We start from the raw sequence: 18,733 nt of genomic DNA on the forward strand, positions 1-18,733 counted from the left end.
ATAAACAACAACAACGGTGTTGCCACCAAAGACATTCACATTGATCCTTTCACTTCCCTTTCCGTCCGTATCTTACTCCCCCGAGATATGCCTTGTCTTGCGTCCAATTCCGATTCCAAACTCGAATCTAGGGCTAAGATCAAGGCTTTTGCGAGGTCCTCTGGTCTTGATTATCCACATTCTTCCATCAATGGCCAAAATAGTCTCCATCGTCGCTACAACTGTGGTCAATCTAGCGGAATGTGGTAAGTTTCTTTTGAGTAAACGTGGTGGCGATTTCGATGTCCAGATTTCGATATTCATCGACATATCGTTGACACCTTTGGTGCAATTGTGGTGGAGCCTTGGTTAGTTGCCCATGGAGATCCCACAAGGTATCCTTAAATCCACTAACCTTTTCTCGCTTTTATCTCGATATTGAACGATTTGTTGCCCCCTATCTTACAATTGTTTTGTTTTATGAAACTACTCGTTTCTTTTTCGAGACCAAGTTCGCAATGTGACACTTGTATGGCAAATTTATATTGCATCTACTTATTGAAGTATTGATTCTTAAAAAGTGAATTTGTTGTAATGGAAGTACACTTTTCTTCTTCCCTTTTTTTTTTAAAAAAAATTTTTGGTTATAGGTCAATATTACTACTAACAAATGGCTGGACTTGCACAGAATTATATGGTTCTCAAACATCATGAAAGATCAGTTTTTATTGTGAACTGTAGATTAATAATACAAGATTGAGCGTAGTGATTTCATAGCAACTCAATATTCAATTTTTCCCTGTGAAACATGTTTTGGTACCAGTCTACAATGCTGCCTAATGCAGACCTGGAATTGGGCTGCTATGGTGGGGTTTTAGGAAAGGGAATTAGAAGAATAGTTAGATCATTATTAGAAGAAGAATTGGGATTGGAAATAATTCACTTACCATTGTTGAAAATATTCTTGAATAGCAAGTTGAACAATAGAAGTTAACTCTTGGGAAAGAAAAGAGAAGAAGAGAAGTTGAACCAAAGCTGAACCAAGCCTTGGTAGTTAAATCTCTAGCTAATAATGCAACTTTCAAACCTCACGCAGAACACAATAGGGTTCTTGATTTATTGGTTTTGTGAGGGAAGCAGCATTGTTAATGCCAAAAAAAAAGTACCTCAGCTGCGAGATATTCGAGCACAACCGCCAAATACACTGGCGCACCGGTTCCAACACGCTGAGAGTAACGACCTTTCTTCAAGTAACGACCGATTCTTCCAACAGGAAACTACAAACCAGCCTTGACGGAGCGAGAGATCGAGAGATCGAGAGATAGAGAGATAGAGAGACCGAGAGACTTTGAGAGAGATTGAGGGGATTGAGAGGTTCGAGAGAGATCAAGCGAGAGATTCAGAGAGATCGAGCGACTGCTGATTTAGTGAGAGATTCAGAGAGAGTTCTGTTTCCGAGCGAGTTCAGAGAGATAGCGAACGAGAGGATTCCGAGCGAGTTCGAGAGGGAGAGGATATAGAGAGCGAGAGACAATGAGATTGTGAGAGGTGTTAAAAGAGATCTGGTGATTTAAAGAGAGATTCAGAAAGAGTTCGAGAAGGAGAGGGATAAAGCGATAGAGTTTGAGAGAGATTCAAAGAAGTCAAGAGAGAAATCGGGAATACATTAACGATAAATTCATAATAATTCATAACACAATGTCCAAATTATCCTTATAAAAATAACTAAAGCAATAACAAATAGTACAACATTATTGGTATTTAGAAAAATTCTAAGGACAGAACATGACAGAAAAAGTTTTGCGAAAAAAATAGAGTACATGCTTTTATTATAGTAGTATGTATATATATATATATATATATATATATATATATATATATATATATATATATATATATATATATATATATATATATATATATATATTCATGCTATTATGATTTAGCCCAAAAAAAAAAAAAGGGGCAGAGTGAGATTAGCGAATGCCCTTGTTAGCTTGGAAGGATGAAATATCAAAACTTTTCCATGGGTACATTTAGAGTTGGAAGGTATATGATTTAGAAATGTACCATTGCATCCTTATGAGGGATACGTTGAAAGATGGCACGGCTAGTAATCCCAAGTGGTACAGTTGATAGAGACCAATGCTTTATGGTCGAATATTCTTGGGTTAGGCCCAAGGGCAAAGCTCGATACATATAAAATAGTTGTCCCCTTTATAAAAATCTCCCAATTTTGATAGTAATAATAATGGAAACAATTATAAAAGTGCCTTTAATGAGGATATCACAGTCATTTTACACTAATCTCTTGTTCAGGGTTAGGTGCTACACTACATTTTAAGGTTTTCCCCCCTTAAAATGAGGGGTTTCAAATATCTTCAAATATCTCAAAAGATAACATTAATCCTTCATGACTTAAGCATAAAGAGTATAAACTTAATAGAACAAATAAAGCAAAATCAAGGCCCAAAAAACCCATAGCTCTGCTCTAGCTCATATTTTACACTCCAAAAAGGTCTTACTTGATTTTTGGGACCTTCCTCACCTGTCATCAATGGATACTTGATCCATCTACCAAATCAGTCGACGTCCAAGCTAGATCTCCTTCCAAACTTTGACAGAACTCCCAACTCAGCATCATCTCCATTCACTTCCATTGGTTCGAATTTCAATCCAATGGTCTCTACCTGGATGGCCCACAGTTGCCTTCTACCCGCACTCTGGGTTCTTGGACCTACGATATGGATTTTCGGGTTAGGATCTTAGGAGATTTCACATTGAGGGCGTCTAGATCTAAGCCAGATAGAAGAGAGGGTAGAAGCCAAATAAGGCAGTAAAGGGGCAAGCAAAGAATAGGTGGGGTATGGTTTCTTTCGTACGACCAAAGATACAAGGGGGCGGGGGGCAGGTATAGATTGGAGAAATAGAGGAAGTCTTGAGTTGGGAGGCGAGAGGAGAGAGCTCTCCAAATAGTAAAGGTATGGCAAGGGATATGGCTAGGGAACCAAACTATTTTGGACCAGGGGATCGGGGAAGAGGGGCTAGGAAGGAAATTCCAAGCAAAGGCGATGAAGAAGGGAGATTTATTTAAGGAAAGCCAGAAAATGTCTCGGACAAGGGAAGATGGAGTTAGGGGGGGGGAGCAGGGACAAAAAATGGGCAAGTTCAAGGGAAAAGGAGGATGGAGGGAGCCAACCATTGGGATCAAGAAAGTAGGAGAGGGGGCAGAGCTGTGGATTCCTGAACAGTAAACAACCCTAGCCCCAACATTATGGAAAAGGATTCCTAGGGGATGCTAAGGGTCAAGCCAGAAGGAAATGTTTGAGCCATCCGCAATTTTGAACTAGATGGCAAAGAGGGCAAGAGCTCTAAGGTAGACGAGTTTAAGCCAAGTCCAGGAGGGATTAGAGGGGAGAGGGGCAGTCCAGAAGGAGTTATTCTTGATGAGATAAGAATAGACCCAATTGCCCAAATGGAGTTTTCTTTCGAGGAGATTCTCCAAATGAGTTTGAGGAGGCTAGCTAAATTGAAGTCATTGATTCTGCGGATGCCAAGGCCACCTTCCGATTTAGGTCTACACACTTTGGACCAATTGATGTGATGGAGGAATCGATGATGTGATGCCCCGTGTCTTTTTATATTATTATGTTATTATTGTGTGTGAATGTGTCAGTCTTTAAGATTATTAACGGATTCGATAATTGATTTGACGGTTTAATTAAATGATTTGAGTATAGTTAAATGATAGTTTAAATGAGGCTAGATCCAATTGATATTGGGTCGAGGTCAGACATCGTTTGTGGGTCCCACAACAAGTGGAATTAGACCGAACCGAAAGCGAGGAAATGATCGGCGTAAATTTCCGGACCTAGAGGTATGAATATTAGCACCGAAAGTGGGCCCTGCATAAGATATTACAGCGGGCCCACAAGCCCATAATAAAGCCCATTAGCCATTTAATATTTATATATGTATTATATATATATTATATTTATTATATATATTATATTATTTACCCAACCGACTCAAGAGGACCGACTCATGAAGAGGACCGACTTAAGAAATTGGGAAGAGGGATTATTGCTGCGTAATGGAAAAAAAAAAACACAGAAGAGAAGAAGTAGAAAAGCAAGAGAATAGAAGAGGAGAGAGAAGGAGTGGGGAGAAGTGGAGAGGAGAAGAGAGAGAAGAGGAAGACCGTAGAATAGAAAGAGAAAGAGAAGTTGCAGAAGAAAAGAGGAGGGTTGGGAATTTGAGAAATCGAGTGTGAGCAAGGTTAAGAAGAGAAGAGTGTAGCAGGTGAGAGAAGAAGTGGAACGTGGGGAGAGAAGACAAATAGAAGAAGAAGAAATATTAAGAGAGAGAGAAGAAGCAATTAAAGAGAGGAGAGAGAGTTGGGAGAGGTGAGTTGTGTGTGAGGTGAAGTTGAGGAACAGGGGAGAACGTGGGAGAGAGAGAGAGGGAGAGAAAAGGAAAGAGGAGAAAGCCTAGAGGAGAGAGAAGGAGTGGGGAGAGAAGAGGAAGACAAGAAAGAAGAGAGGAAAACCGTGGGGAGGAGAGAGAAAGTAGGAGAGAGAAAATAAAATAAAATAAAAGGGGAAAATCTACCGTTGGTTCCTACGCTTTCGAAATAGCCGTAATGTGTTCGGAATACCGGGAGGGAAAGCGGTTTTATCGGAATCGGGGTCAAATCACACACACATGGAACCAGGACTGTAAGTAATATTGACCAACCTATGTATGATAAGTGGGTGTTTCCTTTAATAGATATGTAGCATGCACATGATAACATAAAAGCTATTTTATGTATTCATTGATGCAATTTATGGAAAGTGCATGATATATGTTTATGTGTATTGTGCGAAAATGCATGGATTGGATGACGACTCAATGACTTGATTGAACTCGCTTGAAATGGAATGTTGATAGCATTCTTGAACTGTTAATTATGCATTTGAAAGAATGATTATGCATGTTAAATGTAAATTATCATGCTCTCATGTTTAAATAATTGAATTGTATGGAATTGTGTCCAGCTTTACTCATATGAGACTGAATGATGATTGAAATGAAAAATGCATATTGAAATTGGCGAGTATGGTAATGCAATACTGGAATTGCAGATGAAAAGAGTAAAAGAAAAAGGAATAAAATGTAATGGCTCTCAGAAATCCTGGTGCTTATGTACCCAAATGGGAAGGCATGAAGCAAGACTGAAAAGTGAAAAGATTGAGTCTATGCTGATGGCAATCCACGAGGTGTACAAGGCCTTGTGCCTAGAAGCCACTTCGGTGGTGAAGAGACAGAAGCCACTTCGGTGGTGAAGAGACAGAAGCCACTTCGGTGGTGAAGAGACAGAAGCCACTTCGGTGGTGAAGAGACGAAGCCACTTCGGTGGTGAAGAGACTGAAGCCACTTCGGTGGTGAAGAGACTGAAGCCACTTCGGTGGTGAAGAGATATGTGCATCCTCTGGATTTGCCTAGGCATAAGACTATAATGTCAGATAACTGAAATGCAAGTAAAAGAAAAAGGAAAAAGGAAAAAGAAAAGAAAAGGAAAAATGAGCAGGAAAAGGATAATGGAAAAGGAAAACGAAAGGAAAAAAATTGGAATGTATGATGTTATATGATTATTGATGCATGATGAACTGCCTGACTTACTTACATGGTTGTCTATATTGCTTACTGGGCCGCAAAGCTCATTATTGAAAATGTTGACAGGTCCTCAGACACGCGATAAGGGCAAGGGTGCTGCTACTTGACAGTACCTTTAAAGTTGAAGATGGGAACATTTTCTTTTTGTTGCAACTAATGTTAGTTTGAATGAACTGTGAATGTATATATTTCTTTGAGATTGTATGTACTTTACTAAACACTGTTGTAAGGTCAAATGTAAGTATAACAGGACTTTAGACTGTGTACATATGTGTATGAGTCAAATTATCAGACAGGTTGTTTGTTTGTTCTAAAGAATGTTTAGTCTGGTTTTAGTAGTTAAAAACAGGTTTATTTTAAGGAATGAACTGTCACGTGCCCTAGTTAAATGTCCATAATGAGGGGCCCACCAAGCCTGTGACAACTGGGGTCGTGACAGATGAGGTTCCTGACCTTTCCAAAGAAAGCTACTGAAGAGGGCTTCAATGGAATGGATAGTAGATTTAGGGAGGACTATGAGGCTTGAAGGGCTGATTTGGTCAGTTCAAGCCTGCCTGTGTAAGAAAGAATTTGCTTTCCCAAAGTTGCAACTTTTTCAGGATGAGGTCAAGCATGGGGGTAAAATGCTGGGCACAAATCCCACCGGAGATAAGGAGAAGACCAGGGTATTTGACAAGGAGGGAACCAAAAGAGAATCCATAGATTTAGAGGAGAGAAGAGGAAAGTGAATCAGAGGAACCAAAGAGAAAGACCTTAGATTTGAGGAGATTAATTCGGAGGCCAAAGAGAGCTTCAAAAAGTTGAAGGGAGGACATAATTGAGGAGATGGATGAGAAGGTCACTTTACAAAAGATTATGAGATTATCAACAAAGGCGAGGTGGGTGATATTAGAGGACTTACACCAAGGGGAGATCAGCTTTAGATTGGATACTACGAGATAGGATCTCCAAAGCAAGGGAAAAGAGATAACGGGACAAAGGACAACCCGAATGCTAGCCTTAGCAAAGAAGAAGCCAGTAGGGGAGCCATTGATGAGGACAGAGAAGGATGGGGAAGAGATATAGGACATGATTCGATAAATGAAGATTGGGGAAAATGCATGAGTCATAGAAGGTCTCAAAGAAAGCCCCAACGAAGAGAGTCGAAAGCTTTATAAAAGTCAATCTTAAGAAGAGCAAAGAGAGAATTATTCTTTCAATAAAAAACTTTTGATAATCTCAGAGCAAAGGAGGATATTATCCAATATGCTTTGACCAACAATGAAGGTAGATTGGTTAGGGTTGACAAGGTTGGGCAAGATGAGTTTGAGATGATTGGCAAAGGGATTAGCAATGAATTTGTAAAGCAGGTTGCAGAGGGAGATGGGCCTAAAATACAACATGGAAGATGCACTGGGGATGAGGCAAAGGAATGTTTGGTTAATTTGAGTGAGCTGGTTGGGGTTAAGGAAGAAACTTTGGATGGCATTAATAAGATCCAATAGGATAGTGTCCCAGCAGGCAAGGTAAAACCAAATATTAAAACCATCTGCACTAGGGACACGATTGGTTTTGTGAGATTTAATTGCAACAATAATTTCCTCATCAGTAGGAATAGCTTGCAAAGTATCCCAAAGGGACAGAGGCACAAATTTATTGATGGGGGGGGGGGGGTGAGGGTAAGAGGGGTTATCCCCGTGGTCACTCGTTTACTACTACTTCAAAGAAACACTAAGCAAGATCCTAATAATCTATCATCACTCCGATTATTCCTTGCTCCACCCTGTGTAGGTATTATAGGTGATGAAGATGCCCCATCTTTTGTCCTCTGTTTTGGGATTGCATTGACTTGATTGGGTCTATGACCTTGCTAACCAAATTTGGTGTTGGGAAAAAAAGGGAGATGTAAGACTCATAACAACATTCAAGTACATGACTCAGGTCCCACATCCCTCTGTATTGGGCAATTTTTGACCATATGAACTACTAAGTAACAGATCAGTCAATCCAAATCTGGAGGTTCTCATACTCGGCTACATCTTCAGGAACTACCTTGATAATATTGTAAACAAGTGAACAACCGACACTAACAATTCAATCACTACTTCACCCTCCTACAAGAGAGGGAAAATGCAATATAAGACGTACCCATTAATGCTTGACTATTTGTTTTATGATACAACTATGAAAGCATTGAAGGTATAATCACAGCAAACAATCCGGGTGAAAGCTTAGGTCAGGAACAACTTGGGTACCTATAATACTATAGACATCGAGAAACAATGAAGTCCCAAGAGTTAAATCTACATAAAAGGTAAAAACTTGCAATTCACAAGTAATTTCCAAAAAAATTGTGCTGCAGTTAGGGCAGGGAGGGGAGGAGAGGGAGTAGAGATTCCTGCAGGGGCAATCTGTTCACCAAACCAACTTGCCTACAAAGTCGGTCAGTGACTGTGTCTTGCTTTAGAAAGAGTTTTCATCAAGCCTTTGAAAATTTTCCAAAACCAATAGATGTTCATCACAGACAAAGCCGGAGTCACCAAAAGCACGGTGTAGAAGCCCAACGGAAAAATTTTCTTGACCTGAAAGGAGTACAACGGATAGTTAATAAAATGAAAATGAGTAATGTATGAAATAAAAATAATAATAAAAAATAAAATAAAAAAGAACCAGAGCAAGTAAGATGAGTTAATCTTAGGTTCTGTTTCTTTTATCACCCTCTTCCCCCAACACCCTGGGTGGAGGATAGATACTCAATTGGAGTCCCCTCTAACCTTAAACACAGGGAGGATGCTTGTTGTAATTGACAAAGTATGCCAATCATCAAGAACTACTTTAAGTAATAGATCAGTGATGCAATTCTAATCGTTGTAAAAATTGTTACTCGCTGATTCTTAATGAGCCACATTGATAGCATGGAGTTACAAACCAAGATATGCACCTGGTCAAAATGGAGGTACATGTGACCGAAGAAATAGATGAAAAGAAGTATCCTTGCAACCTGAAGGCATAGAACATCCCATTCTAAGTCAGATAATAAGAGAAAACATCACAAGAAGTACAAGAACTAATTAATTCTCATGATTTCAAACATTTACGATGGTCCAAGAAAGGAAGGATTATTTGTAAATATAGTCCAAATTTGCCACCTTGGCTTCCTAAGAGATTCTCATTAGAACAATCAGAGAAGACATCACCCATTGTGGTGAAAACATCCTAATATTGTAGACCATAATGGTTCAAATGTCTAACATCTAAATAAACCTATCCAAAGGTTATAAGCACTACATTTTGAAGGATGCACCAAAAAGCATGCACAGAAGTAAAGAGTAATAAAAAGTAACTTCAAGTAACATATAAGCATGTGCACTGGACCAAATCTTTTGCTCACATAGGTGCACCAATGTTTTTAAGGCTGTGCAAGTGTTCATAGATTCATCATGTACATATACAGTATACACAAAAGTTATTCAAAACCAGGTAACATGAAGAGCTCAAGCCTGAGACTGCACCAGCCATCCAAGGAACAATACAATGCCATTGCAGAAGTACAAGTTAGAATTTTTCTGCCCTGAGACATCCAAATACCTGCACATATTATTCAGTTCAGTGGATAAACCAATGTTGGTAGCTAAGAACAAGAAACCAAGGAAATTTCACGATGCTATTACCATCTTAAGTTAACAAAAGGAGTCGTGCTCTCAGTGAATAAAACCAGTAGTATGTAAAATTGCCCTTGTCCACTAACAAGTGAAAGGAATATCGGGAACAAGGAAAGCCCATGATGGAAAACCTGATAGTGAAATTTTACATCACCATAAGTAAGGGTAAGACAATTGAACAAGGAGCCACTAATGATTCATATTTAAGCAGCTGTTTCTCCATATGGACAGCTCAACTGCAAATAACAACCACCTGATTAACATGAGAAACAATTCATAAGACTATCTTCCCACTTCTAACTCAGTCCAACACTTAAAATGGTTTAGCTCAACACCTCAATTTTCTAGTGATGTTTTAGAACATAACCAAAGCAATTAAGAATTTCATAAATGCTCCATACCATTCAAACACTTACATATTCCAGGCCTCCTAAAGCTGGAAAACACCACAGGATCATTCCCAAGTCCAAGAGAAAATAACCAATTGAAATCTGCATAAAGAATGGACAGCAGCCAACCAAATGCATAAGCAGAATAGATTTAGAAAATAAAAACAGCCATAATCAGTATATTTGCAATATGACGAATGAAAAGAATAAATAGTCAGTTCATTATGTATACAGGCTAATACAATGTCATGCCTAAGTGAGCTGATGCACGTCCCAAAATAAATCAAAGTTCTTTTTGGTAATGCATGACATCTTTACCCACTAATCAATAAAATATCAAAAGTTTTATTTTATAACAAAATACTTCATTAATGAAGTGTTTTTGAAAAAAATATAGGGCCATCATCAAGGTATGTTTATCAATGCATTGCATACATGACTAACTGAAAACACATACTGGCAATAAATCACAAAATAACTCACAGATTCTTTTTAATACATGGCTGTGCATGTTGAAGGGCTAAACTAAATATAAATAATGAGGACCATTTGGCTTTGTGCATCTTACTAAGTTGATGGGCAGGGGCCATAAATGTTTTATAGAAAACTCTAAAATTAACGGATGCAATATGTGACAAGATTGTTAGCTGAATCACTCTTTCAGGGGCATTAATGTCACTGGAGAATTTAAGAGACATTTGGGATGATAGTTACACAATGACCCAGTAGTAACTGAATGAAATATTAAATGGGTACCTTGAGAGATTCCTTAAGGTAATAGTCTGAAAAGCCTACTAGTCGGCTTATTTCAACTCATGCTTGTCATGTGTTGCTTAAAATCGCAGAAGGATGAGATTTCCATCCTCCTGTGGATCATGCTAGCAGTCTAGCACAACCTTATTTAGGGATGTCTTGAAATAACACTTGTCTTTTAGGTATAAACTAAATTCCATGTTTCCTGGATGGATCCGATTGGGTGTCACAAAGATTTCTCAGTTCATCATTTCATAATAAAAAGGGTGTATCAAGTACACGAGGCTGCACAATTTCTCTATGGAACTCAAGAATCATTAAGAATGCAACAACCCCCGTGGAACAGCTAGCCATGGAGTTTTCAGAACCTTCATTCATTTGGCTCCTAATGGTAAGCATATAAGCAATGTATGTAATTTGCATATATCAGTTCATTCTCAGGCTGTGGATGCCACCTATCTTCCTTTTTGTTGAGCTCCTCTTAATTTTTAAAAATATCTCAAAACAACCATTTGTCGTGTGAAAAATTTTAGGAAACAAATGGTAATGTTGCCCTCTGTCTACTTGTCTTGTATCATTATTTGAAAAAAAGCGGGACATCTCGTGAGATCTCAGCAAGCTATCAGGAGTCCTTAAACTATGTAGTCTATTTATGGAGCCTAAGTAGGCTCATCAGGATGCAGCATGCTATATCTTCAGGCATTATAGGGTTGCTCCAGGAAAAGGGCTAATTATTGCCATTATGGTCACATAAATATTGTTGGTTTTTCAGATGCAGAGTAGGCTGTGTTCATGATGATTGGACATCTAATACAGGTTACTGCATGTTTCATTTTCTGGGTAAGACTAGATACCAGTTGGAGTTATTCTTGTTATACAATATAAGAAGTAAAAAGAAAACTAAAATAGCTCAGTCTAGTGTTGGAATCGAGCATAGAGAAAGTCAGAAGAAAGACTTCAATCAATTTGGACAAGGAACAAGAAAATGCAGCTAAAGAAAGAAGAGAGAAGTTTAGAGAGATTCGATTATGAGAGACTAATCAGCTCACTCACCTATTTCAGTCAGTAGCTATTAGTAGACATTACTTAAGAGGGGGGGGGGGTTAGAGGGAAAAAAAACCAGAAATTACAATACAAGTGATTTACCCAGGTTCTGGGTCAGTTTTCAGGATTCTCTCAAATTGAACCAGTTATCAAATAAACAATCCCTGGGAAGTTTCTTTCAAACTTTGATAACTCATGAGGAAATGAAACTGAGAAAAATAGGTCATGGTGATGGGATTAAGAAGCTTCAGGGTTTTAACAATCACCAAGATGGAATAGATTTTGGGAGGGGTAGGGTTCTATTTACCCAAACAATACCCAAGATGGGATGGGATTGCAGAAGTTAGGTTTTAGGGAAGGACATGGGGAAAGTTTAGGTTAACAAAACCCTAGATGGGTTGGTTAATTTGGGGAAGCTAACAATTCAGCTTATGGAATAAGGGAAAGGGTGTTTTTTTGTTTGTTTGGATGAATAAGAAATTGTATTAAAAGACAGAAATACGCTTACAACATGGCAGAAATAAAGCAAGATTAAAAAGCACTGACAATGCAACATGGGCAAGACCTAAAGAAGATGGGCCGAATAGTGGCCAAGGAGACTATTTTAAGGATTTTTTCTTGTTCTTCTTTTTCTTTGTGGACTTGAAGTCAACCAAGAAGTTGTTGCCAAATGGGTTGTGCCCCTTAACAGAGCGATTACTCCTTCTACACTCAGAACGATTATGCGTAGGGGGGGGGAGAGAGGAGGATCCGAATTGGGCTCGTTAGGGAATGGGCCAAGGGCGGGGTTTAGATTGAAGGGCATGGGCCCATGGGGCAAGGGGCCTAATAAGGAGCACTTGGGCAATTTAGGGTGGAGCTTGGAGAGCTTAGGCCCTTGGGCCAAGGGGTTCATTAAGGGGATTCTAGGGGGGGGTAAAATGGGGAGGGAGAAATGATCGTGGGAGGAGAGCAGAGGGGTATTTGGGGAGTCGGATAAAGAACCTAAATCAATCACCGAAATAGGAGGAACAGCAAGCGCAAGAGGAGATTCAGAGATTTCAGGGGTAAGGGATTCATGGAAGAGGAAAGAAGCAAGTTGCAGAGTAAGGGAGAGTAGCGACGGCACATGGAGGTTCCCGACGAAGGGAGCAGGTCCCTCGAGTCTGTGGAAGGAGCTGGTCCCCAAGCATCGACAGTGGTAGTAGGGATTGCAACAGTAGAAAAACGGCAGGTAGCCTTAGAGGTTTCTGCAACTAGGGGAGCAGAGTACAGGGAAAACTCAGATTGACTCGTCGTTTTCCTGGATCAACACCTCCGGTAAGTGCAAACTACCGGCGGTGAGCCCTCAGCAGAAGAGGAAGGAATCGGAATCTAGGTGCCGGCGATGATTTGGGAAGCAGAGGATAAAGGAGGAGGGGCTGGAGGATCAGAGGGCTTAACGTGAGAGTAATTTCTAATTGGAGCAGACGAGAAGGAGATCTGAGAAGTAGTAACGGTAGTGGCATCGTCAAGATCGAGAGCAGCAGTAGGGTTAGCGTGATCTTGAATCCAACGATGGAGGAGGCGACAGCCACCTCAAACTCTCAGAGGCCTCGACAGTAGTGGAGCAAGAGGTGGTCGGCGGCAGTAAAGGGGCAACGCACCATCGACAAAGATAAGGTTCAGCTGGTCAATCAACGATCCAGGAATCTTTGGAGGAGCAGGAGTCATTAATTCGATCAATGGAGGCGAAGACAACACCGCTTGCAATGTGGTCGTCGGAGCATGGATAGCAGGACCAGCTTGCAAGAGTTGCGGGTGAGCATCAGGAACATGAGGCATCAGTGGCAGTAGAGCAAACGACGGAGACCGGCAGAAGGAACTTGCAGATTAGAGCATTCGGAGCTGTCGTGACCTAATGTGAGGCAGTTTGAGCATCTAGAAGGTACCCAATCATACACAATTAGTTGATTGAGGTGCGAACCCAAATCAACAGCTATAGAGATACAAGGAGGGAGAGGCTTTGATGCAGACACATCCACACATATATGGGCATAGGACAGACGCTCAAGCTTGGAGGTCTTCATATCAAAGCGGAGGGAGATGGCCTAACGCAGTGCCGATACGACTGAGACATTCGCAATTTCAAAACTCCAGTGGAAGACCAGGGAGATTGATCCATAGGGGAAGCGATCTATAGTCGTCCCTTCGGAGAGGCATGGAGGGCTCCAAGGGTTTTATGAAGATTGGGGATTTCCCAACAAACCAAGGAGAATCTTCAATGGCTTTGACTCTACAGGAGGCTGAAGCAAATTTAAACAGCAAGATGCCATTATCAATGACGAAAGTGTCCAAGGAACCAACCCAAGGGGGGAAAAAGATCTTGCAAACTTGCCGTTAGGCTTGGAGTGGTTTTGGGGTTGACAGAGGTAAGAATAGGGACTGTCTTTAAATTTCTTGGATGGTTCTTGAATCTTTCTCGTCTTTCTTGATCTCTTTCTTTTCTTTCTCTATTTCTTCTATTTCTTTTCTTTTCTATCTTTCTTTCTTTTCTTTTTATTTCTTCCTAAGCTTCCGCAAGATCAAGAAGAGGGAGAGAGGAGGGGACTGAGTTGGGGAAGGCTTGCGGGTGGGAGAAAAGGAGAGGGAGGCGGGGGTTTGCCACTGCCACAAGGGAAAGAGAGGGGTGGAGATTGTTGCGCAAGGGTTAGGGGAGGGAATGGGGTTGAGGAAGGGACTGGGGATTAACTTACTTGATGGAGGAGTGGACTGGTACACTCTAGCTGGTGTAAGGTTCTATCACAAGGCTGTCACAAGTAGGAGAAGTTGAAGAAGAAGATAGAACAGCCTCAGCCGTGGGGATCCCTCTTAGAACCCAAGACTCCAATTCCTCCAGTGCTCAAATTATATTAATCCAGTCTAATTGCTACATAAGGAGGTGGCTCTTTTTTATAGCCTTACATTGAAGGATGATTAAACTAGGACGCTAAGTTGGAAAACCAACTAAAACTCTAATTGGCTTACCCAACAAACTCAACTACTTTGACATCGAAAAACTCTATAACTAACTCTAAAGGACTCCAATCCAAATCTGCTCTAAAGAAGGGGTAAAATGACCAAAAATGCCCCTGGACAGAATTCAGCCAGCTCTTTGATGTGCCAATTGGGTCTGGATCCAGGTTTTCAGTTTTTTGGTTGGGTTGGCTTTTTTTTTTTTTTTGGGGGGGGGGGGGGGGGCTGCTTACATCAACAAGGCAACTAGTCAATATGCTAGTTCTTAAACTGCCTCTACAACACAAAATCAAACAAAACTATGGTTCATATTGGAGCTGAATTGGTGTGGCATAAATCCTTTGGTTCAAGAGTTTGTGGTTAGCATGTATATGAAATGAAAAGAGTGTTGTGCATGGGGCTCCAGCTACTACAGGGTCTGGACAGGTAGATGTATACAGCCTTCTCTCTGCTTTGCAGGAGAGGCTGTTTCTGAGTTTCAAACCCACAATCAATAAGTTGCACTACCAGATAGCATTCATAGTGCTAGTAATCCATCATTTATGAAAGGATCAGACATATTGAAGTGAGTTTTCATTTCGTTCGGGAAATACTGATGAAGAAATTGGTTTCTACTCCATCTGTCAGTTCTGGAGATCAAAATGGAGACTTGTTTACTAAAGCATTATAACAATGTGATTCTCCAAGGCAGTTCTGATCTGGGTATAGATGTCATTTATGCTCCAGCAGGAAGGGATTGTTCACAGGTGTTAGTGTTGATAGTGGTGTCTGTTATATCGTAAAATCAGTTCATATGTGCAATTACTATAGGAAAGATTCTCAGTATATTGAAAGATCAGACTAAGAAGGATATAAAGTTACTAAATTGGTAAGAAAATATTCAACACTATCACTTGAACTGAAACTTCCTGAAACTTGTTACGAGAATTATGTTAGAAACTGACAGGTTGAGTTGTGCTATCTGATACTCTCCTAAAGTGAGGTAGTGGGTCTAGGCCTCGAGAAACAACACTAACTCTCCCACAGAAAAATCAGGCTTGCAGTGAACCAACAAGAACAAAAGGATATAATTTAACATAATTAATAGCAGTGAATAAACCATTAGAAGGGTTGATTATACTGGCAAATGAAGTTTCGGGATGAATAAGTGCTAAAAATTTAAGATTAACAAGTGGAGGGATAGTAAGAGAAAACATACAGAAATGATAGGAAGTAAAAAGAAACAGTGGTAACTAAGAGATTCTTTAGATCCAACAGCCAGATGAAGACCAGATTGAAATTGAAGGCATAGTACAAAGTTGCAATAAAGTTTCATGAGATCAACCATAATATTCAGTTTTGCAGGCTGACAAAATGGAACAGCCTATGATATTGAAAAATTGCAATTATTCCATTGAATTTTTGCAATTATGACATATTTTGACCATGCTTCATATTTCCGGTCAAACCCTTTATGAATGCAGGCCTTGATTGTATATTGCAATTTTGATGAAATTTTAACCATGTTTTGAGTTTAAGAATCATTTTGCTAGTTTCTACTTCAAAGAGGGAAACTTCCTTAGAAAAATCTCAGTTTGTGACTTTTTGCAAAATTACTTCCATATCTTCACAATGAATCATGAATGAGATTTGATGATTATGAAATTTATCTACGTTCATATTATTCATTCCTAAAGCATATTTTAGTTATTTTACTTGAATTATATGTTTTCAACTACTAAATTTTGAGTTTGCAGGATGGTGCAACTTCCGCAACCTAAAGTCAGATAGTAGAGAGAATCCAGGACGATCGAATTCCATTTTTCTTATGCAGCAGAAAAGCCTCAGATGCAGCTTTAACAGTCCCGCTCTAACCCGGTTGCCACCTACTGGGTTTGTCTGTCATTCCAGTTTTGGGTGTCTTCTTTGACTGCTCTAGTTGGCAAGCCATTAGAATCTCTCCTTAGCATAAAATGTGCTTATCCGGATGGCTTTCCAACTTTCTATTCTCTAAGCCATTACAAAGTCAAAACCGAATCTAGGCACTGTCCATTAGCAAGCAGTCAAGGGAAGCATTCCTTCCACTCAGTAATGGAACACAAGCATTACATGGAGTTAACAAAAATATGAATTTGAATATTCCCAATAGGCCAAGCAAAGCCTGGCTTCATGTTGGCAAAGCATAACTCCAGTTAGTGAAGCACTGTAGTAATGTCCAAGTCCTAAAAGTGCCAAGGAGACATAAAGTCATACTGCCGATACCATTCTTCTGTTCTGTTTTATCCTCTGGCTAAGTTTAGTAATATGGCGTACCTAAGCAATTGGCAAGGTTGAAAATCTAATCTCGTTTCATTCTGGCCTTTCAGTCAGAGCAAAATGTCCACCAAAATTTTGCCGAAATGTGGCATTTTCTGGCAAGTCTTGGCGGGTTTTAGGCCAACTCAAGGCCGGACTTCATGTAATCCCTATTTTATGAAACAGGTGAGAAACAGAATCAAATGAGGCATTCAATTCAGCAGTAAAATACATCCACCATATGGCAAATCAATACTAGAGTAGACTCCTCTAGACAAAACGAATCTATAATTTGAGTGATTCATCTCAAGCAAGAAGTAGCAATTGCAGCCAAAAAAAACCCACAGCAAAATTTAATCTGAAGAGGGCATTCATTATTGTCAAGTAAAACACTAAAAGGTGCATCAGGACATATAGACATGAAACCCACAATGAAACATAAATGAATTGAACCAGACTTGGATTTTTCACCATTTGGGAACTTCACAGTTCAGTGTTCATAGCAACTTACCCCCAGAACGGTATCAGATAGGGTGGACCTCCTATATATAATAGACACATCTTGAGAAGTAAAGTCATCCGATAGAAGGAGATAGACAGAAGCAAACATAACAACAATTGCATGGAACGTGGAGAAACCACTGCAATAGAAAGAGGATCAAGCGTTAAACAGGACATTAACTGTTGAAATTAGTAAAGTCACCATAAACCTGGATCAAACATAAAGAGAAAGATTACCGGTTTTTCCATTCAATCTTCAGTGGTTTGCTCAGTTTTGTATACCCCTTAAAGAATGACAAACTAAACAGTCCCATGACTTCATAAACCTTCAAGAACAAAAAGTGAACAGTTCATTGGTTTTACAGATTCCAATGAAAATGTGGATGTCAGTAAAAAATCAACTTACAATCCTGCACATGACGATGCCAGCAAGAACAGACACTATCCAATGAACATATTTGTTTTGAGTAACGTAACCAGGGGAAGTATTTAAAACGTCAGAGAACTGAAAACCCCCCAACATCCTCTCTTCAAGAACAGCTCTGTGTAAAGAATCAAACCGATGAGAAACCAAGAAGGACCATATCAAAGTCTGCAACACAATTCAGAGTTTGAAAAGCTTCTTTGCCTCCTTGAAAGATTTGAATGGCAAAAATAACTTGAAATTGAAAGGGAAAGATGCATTCCACATGTAAAGAACTCACTCACTCACGCTTTAATGATTGAATTGATTGGTAGAAATCAACTATGGCGGATTTCGTCTTCAGCGCGAACAGAACCAGAATTCACCGCCGTGTCCGGCACAGCTGGGTTGTTCTCTAGTTTATGAGTTGGCTTCGATGTTAAGCAGTGGCTCAAACTCAATTATACAACGAAAAAGGGTATAAGAAATAAGAAAAAAAGAAAAAGGGTTTGATTGGTCAAGCAAGACTGCTGGAATGAGAGAATCTAGGAGTAAAAAAAAAAAAAATTGGATTTCCTTCCATTTTCGTTCATTTACAGCTGAGAGAGACTGAGACGAAAGCCTCAAGGTCAAAACCCAAGACCTCACGACTACCACTGACGTTGAAACGGTTATGAATCTCGGCTTGTTAGAAGCGTTATGCATGAGGTTTCGTTGGCTAATTTATTTATTACAAAAATAAATACATGTGCTAGCAATTTATGGTTTTTCTTTATTTTATTGAGAAAACTTTCATTCAAAATAGCGCCAATTACACGCTAACATGGACTGGTTTTGGCTAATTTATCATCACACATGAGAATCACAAGGCCATATTTGTTCGATAATCAACTTTGGTATTAGTCAACTTAAGAACACACACATCATAATGACAAGGCCACATTTGCTAGATAATTGAGTTTAGCATTAGTCAACTTAAGAAAATGAGAGAGAGCTAAAAAAAAGAAAAGAAGAAAATGGCACGTAATGTTCTTAAAAAATGTTTTTGGCATTCTTCTGTTATTTAAGAACGGACCGATCAGAAAAATTGTCTGAAAAATGTCTTCTGCAGAACATCA

At 39.6% G+C, this 18,733-nt stretch overlaps 1 protein-coding gene across 5 annotated transcripts; it reads right to left on the minus strand.

Moving 5' to 3' along the window:
• Positions 1-7,642: 7,642 nt before the first annotated feature.
• Positions 7,643-18,294, minus strand: LOC149021419 (TRAM, LAG1 and CLN8 (TLC) lipid-sensing domain containing protein). 5 transcript variants are annotated; one of them, XM_089149653.1, is made up of 9 exons: positions 17,925-18,294; positions 17,619-17,804; positions 17,450-17,538; positions 17,223-17,352; positions 9,695-9,769; positions 9,288-9,409; positions 9,129-9,204; positions 8,558-8,617; positions 7,643-8,198 (listed from the first exon to the last, which is right to left on the minus strand). In XM_089149653.1, the coding sequence occupies exons 2-9, from the start codon at positions 17,733-17,735 to the stop codon at positions 8,061-8,063; spliced, it is 807 nt and encodes a 268-aa protein (XP_089005779.1). In that variant the 5' UTR covers positions 17,736-17,804; positions 17,925-18,294; the 3' UTR covers positions 7,643-8,060. The 5 variants fall into 5 exon arrangements, with proteins under 5 accessions (XP_089005779.1, XP_089005780.1, XP_089005778.1 ...); XM_089149654.1 differs by having other exon boundaries at positions 17,921-18,294; XM_089149652.1 differs by having other exon boundaries at positions 7,644-8,198; positions 17,619-17,754; positions 17,921-18,294.
• Positions 18,295-18,733: the final 439 nt, after the last annotated feature.

This window comes from Hakea prostrata, chromosome 3 (assembly GCF_041222555.1).
Source record: "Hakea prostrata isolate BN-2017 chromosome 3, UWA_Hpros_2, whole genome shotgun sequence".
Lineage (NCBI taxonomy): Eukaryota > Viridiplantae > Streptophyta > Magnoliopsida > Proteales > Proteaceae > Hakea > Hakea prostrata.

Bases quoted from the DNA above. Each gene is read 5' to 3' on its own strand.
- LOC149021419 (XM_089149653.1), bottom strand. From the start codon at position 17,735: ATGTTGGGGGGTTTTCAGTTCTCTGACGTTTTAAATACTTCCCCTGGT. The intron at 17,353-17,449 runs GTAATCTTTCTC...TTTCTATTGCAG, and splicing joins AAGATTGAATGGAAAAACCG to TGGTTTCTCCACGTTCCATG. The intron at 8,199-8,557 runs GTGCATATCTTG...TACTCCTTTCAG, and splicing joins TGTACCTCCATTTTGACCAG to GTCAAGAAAATTTTTCCGTT.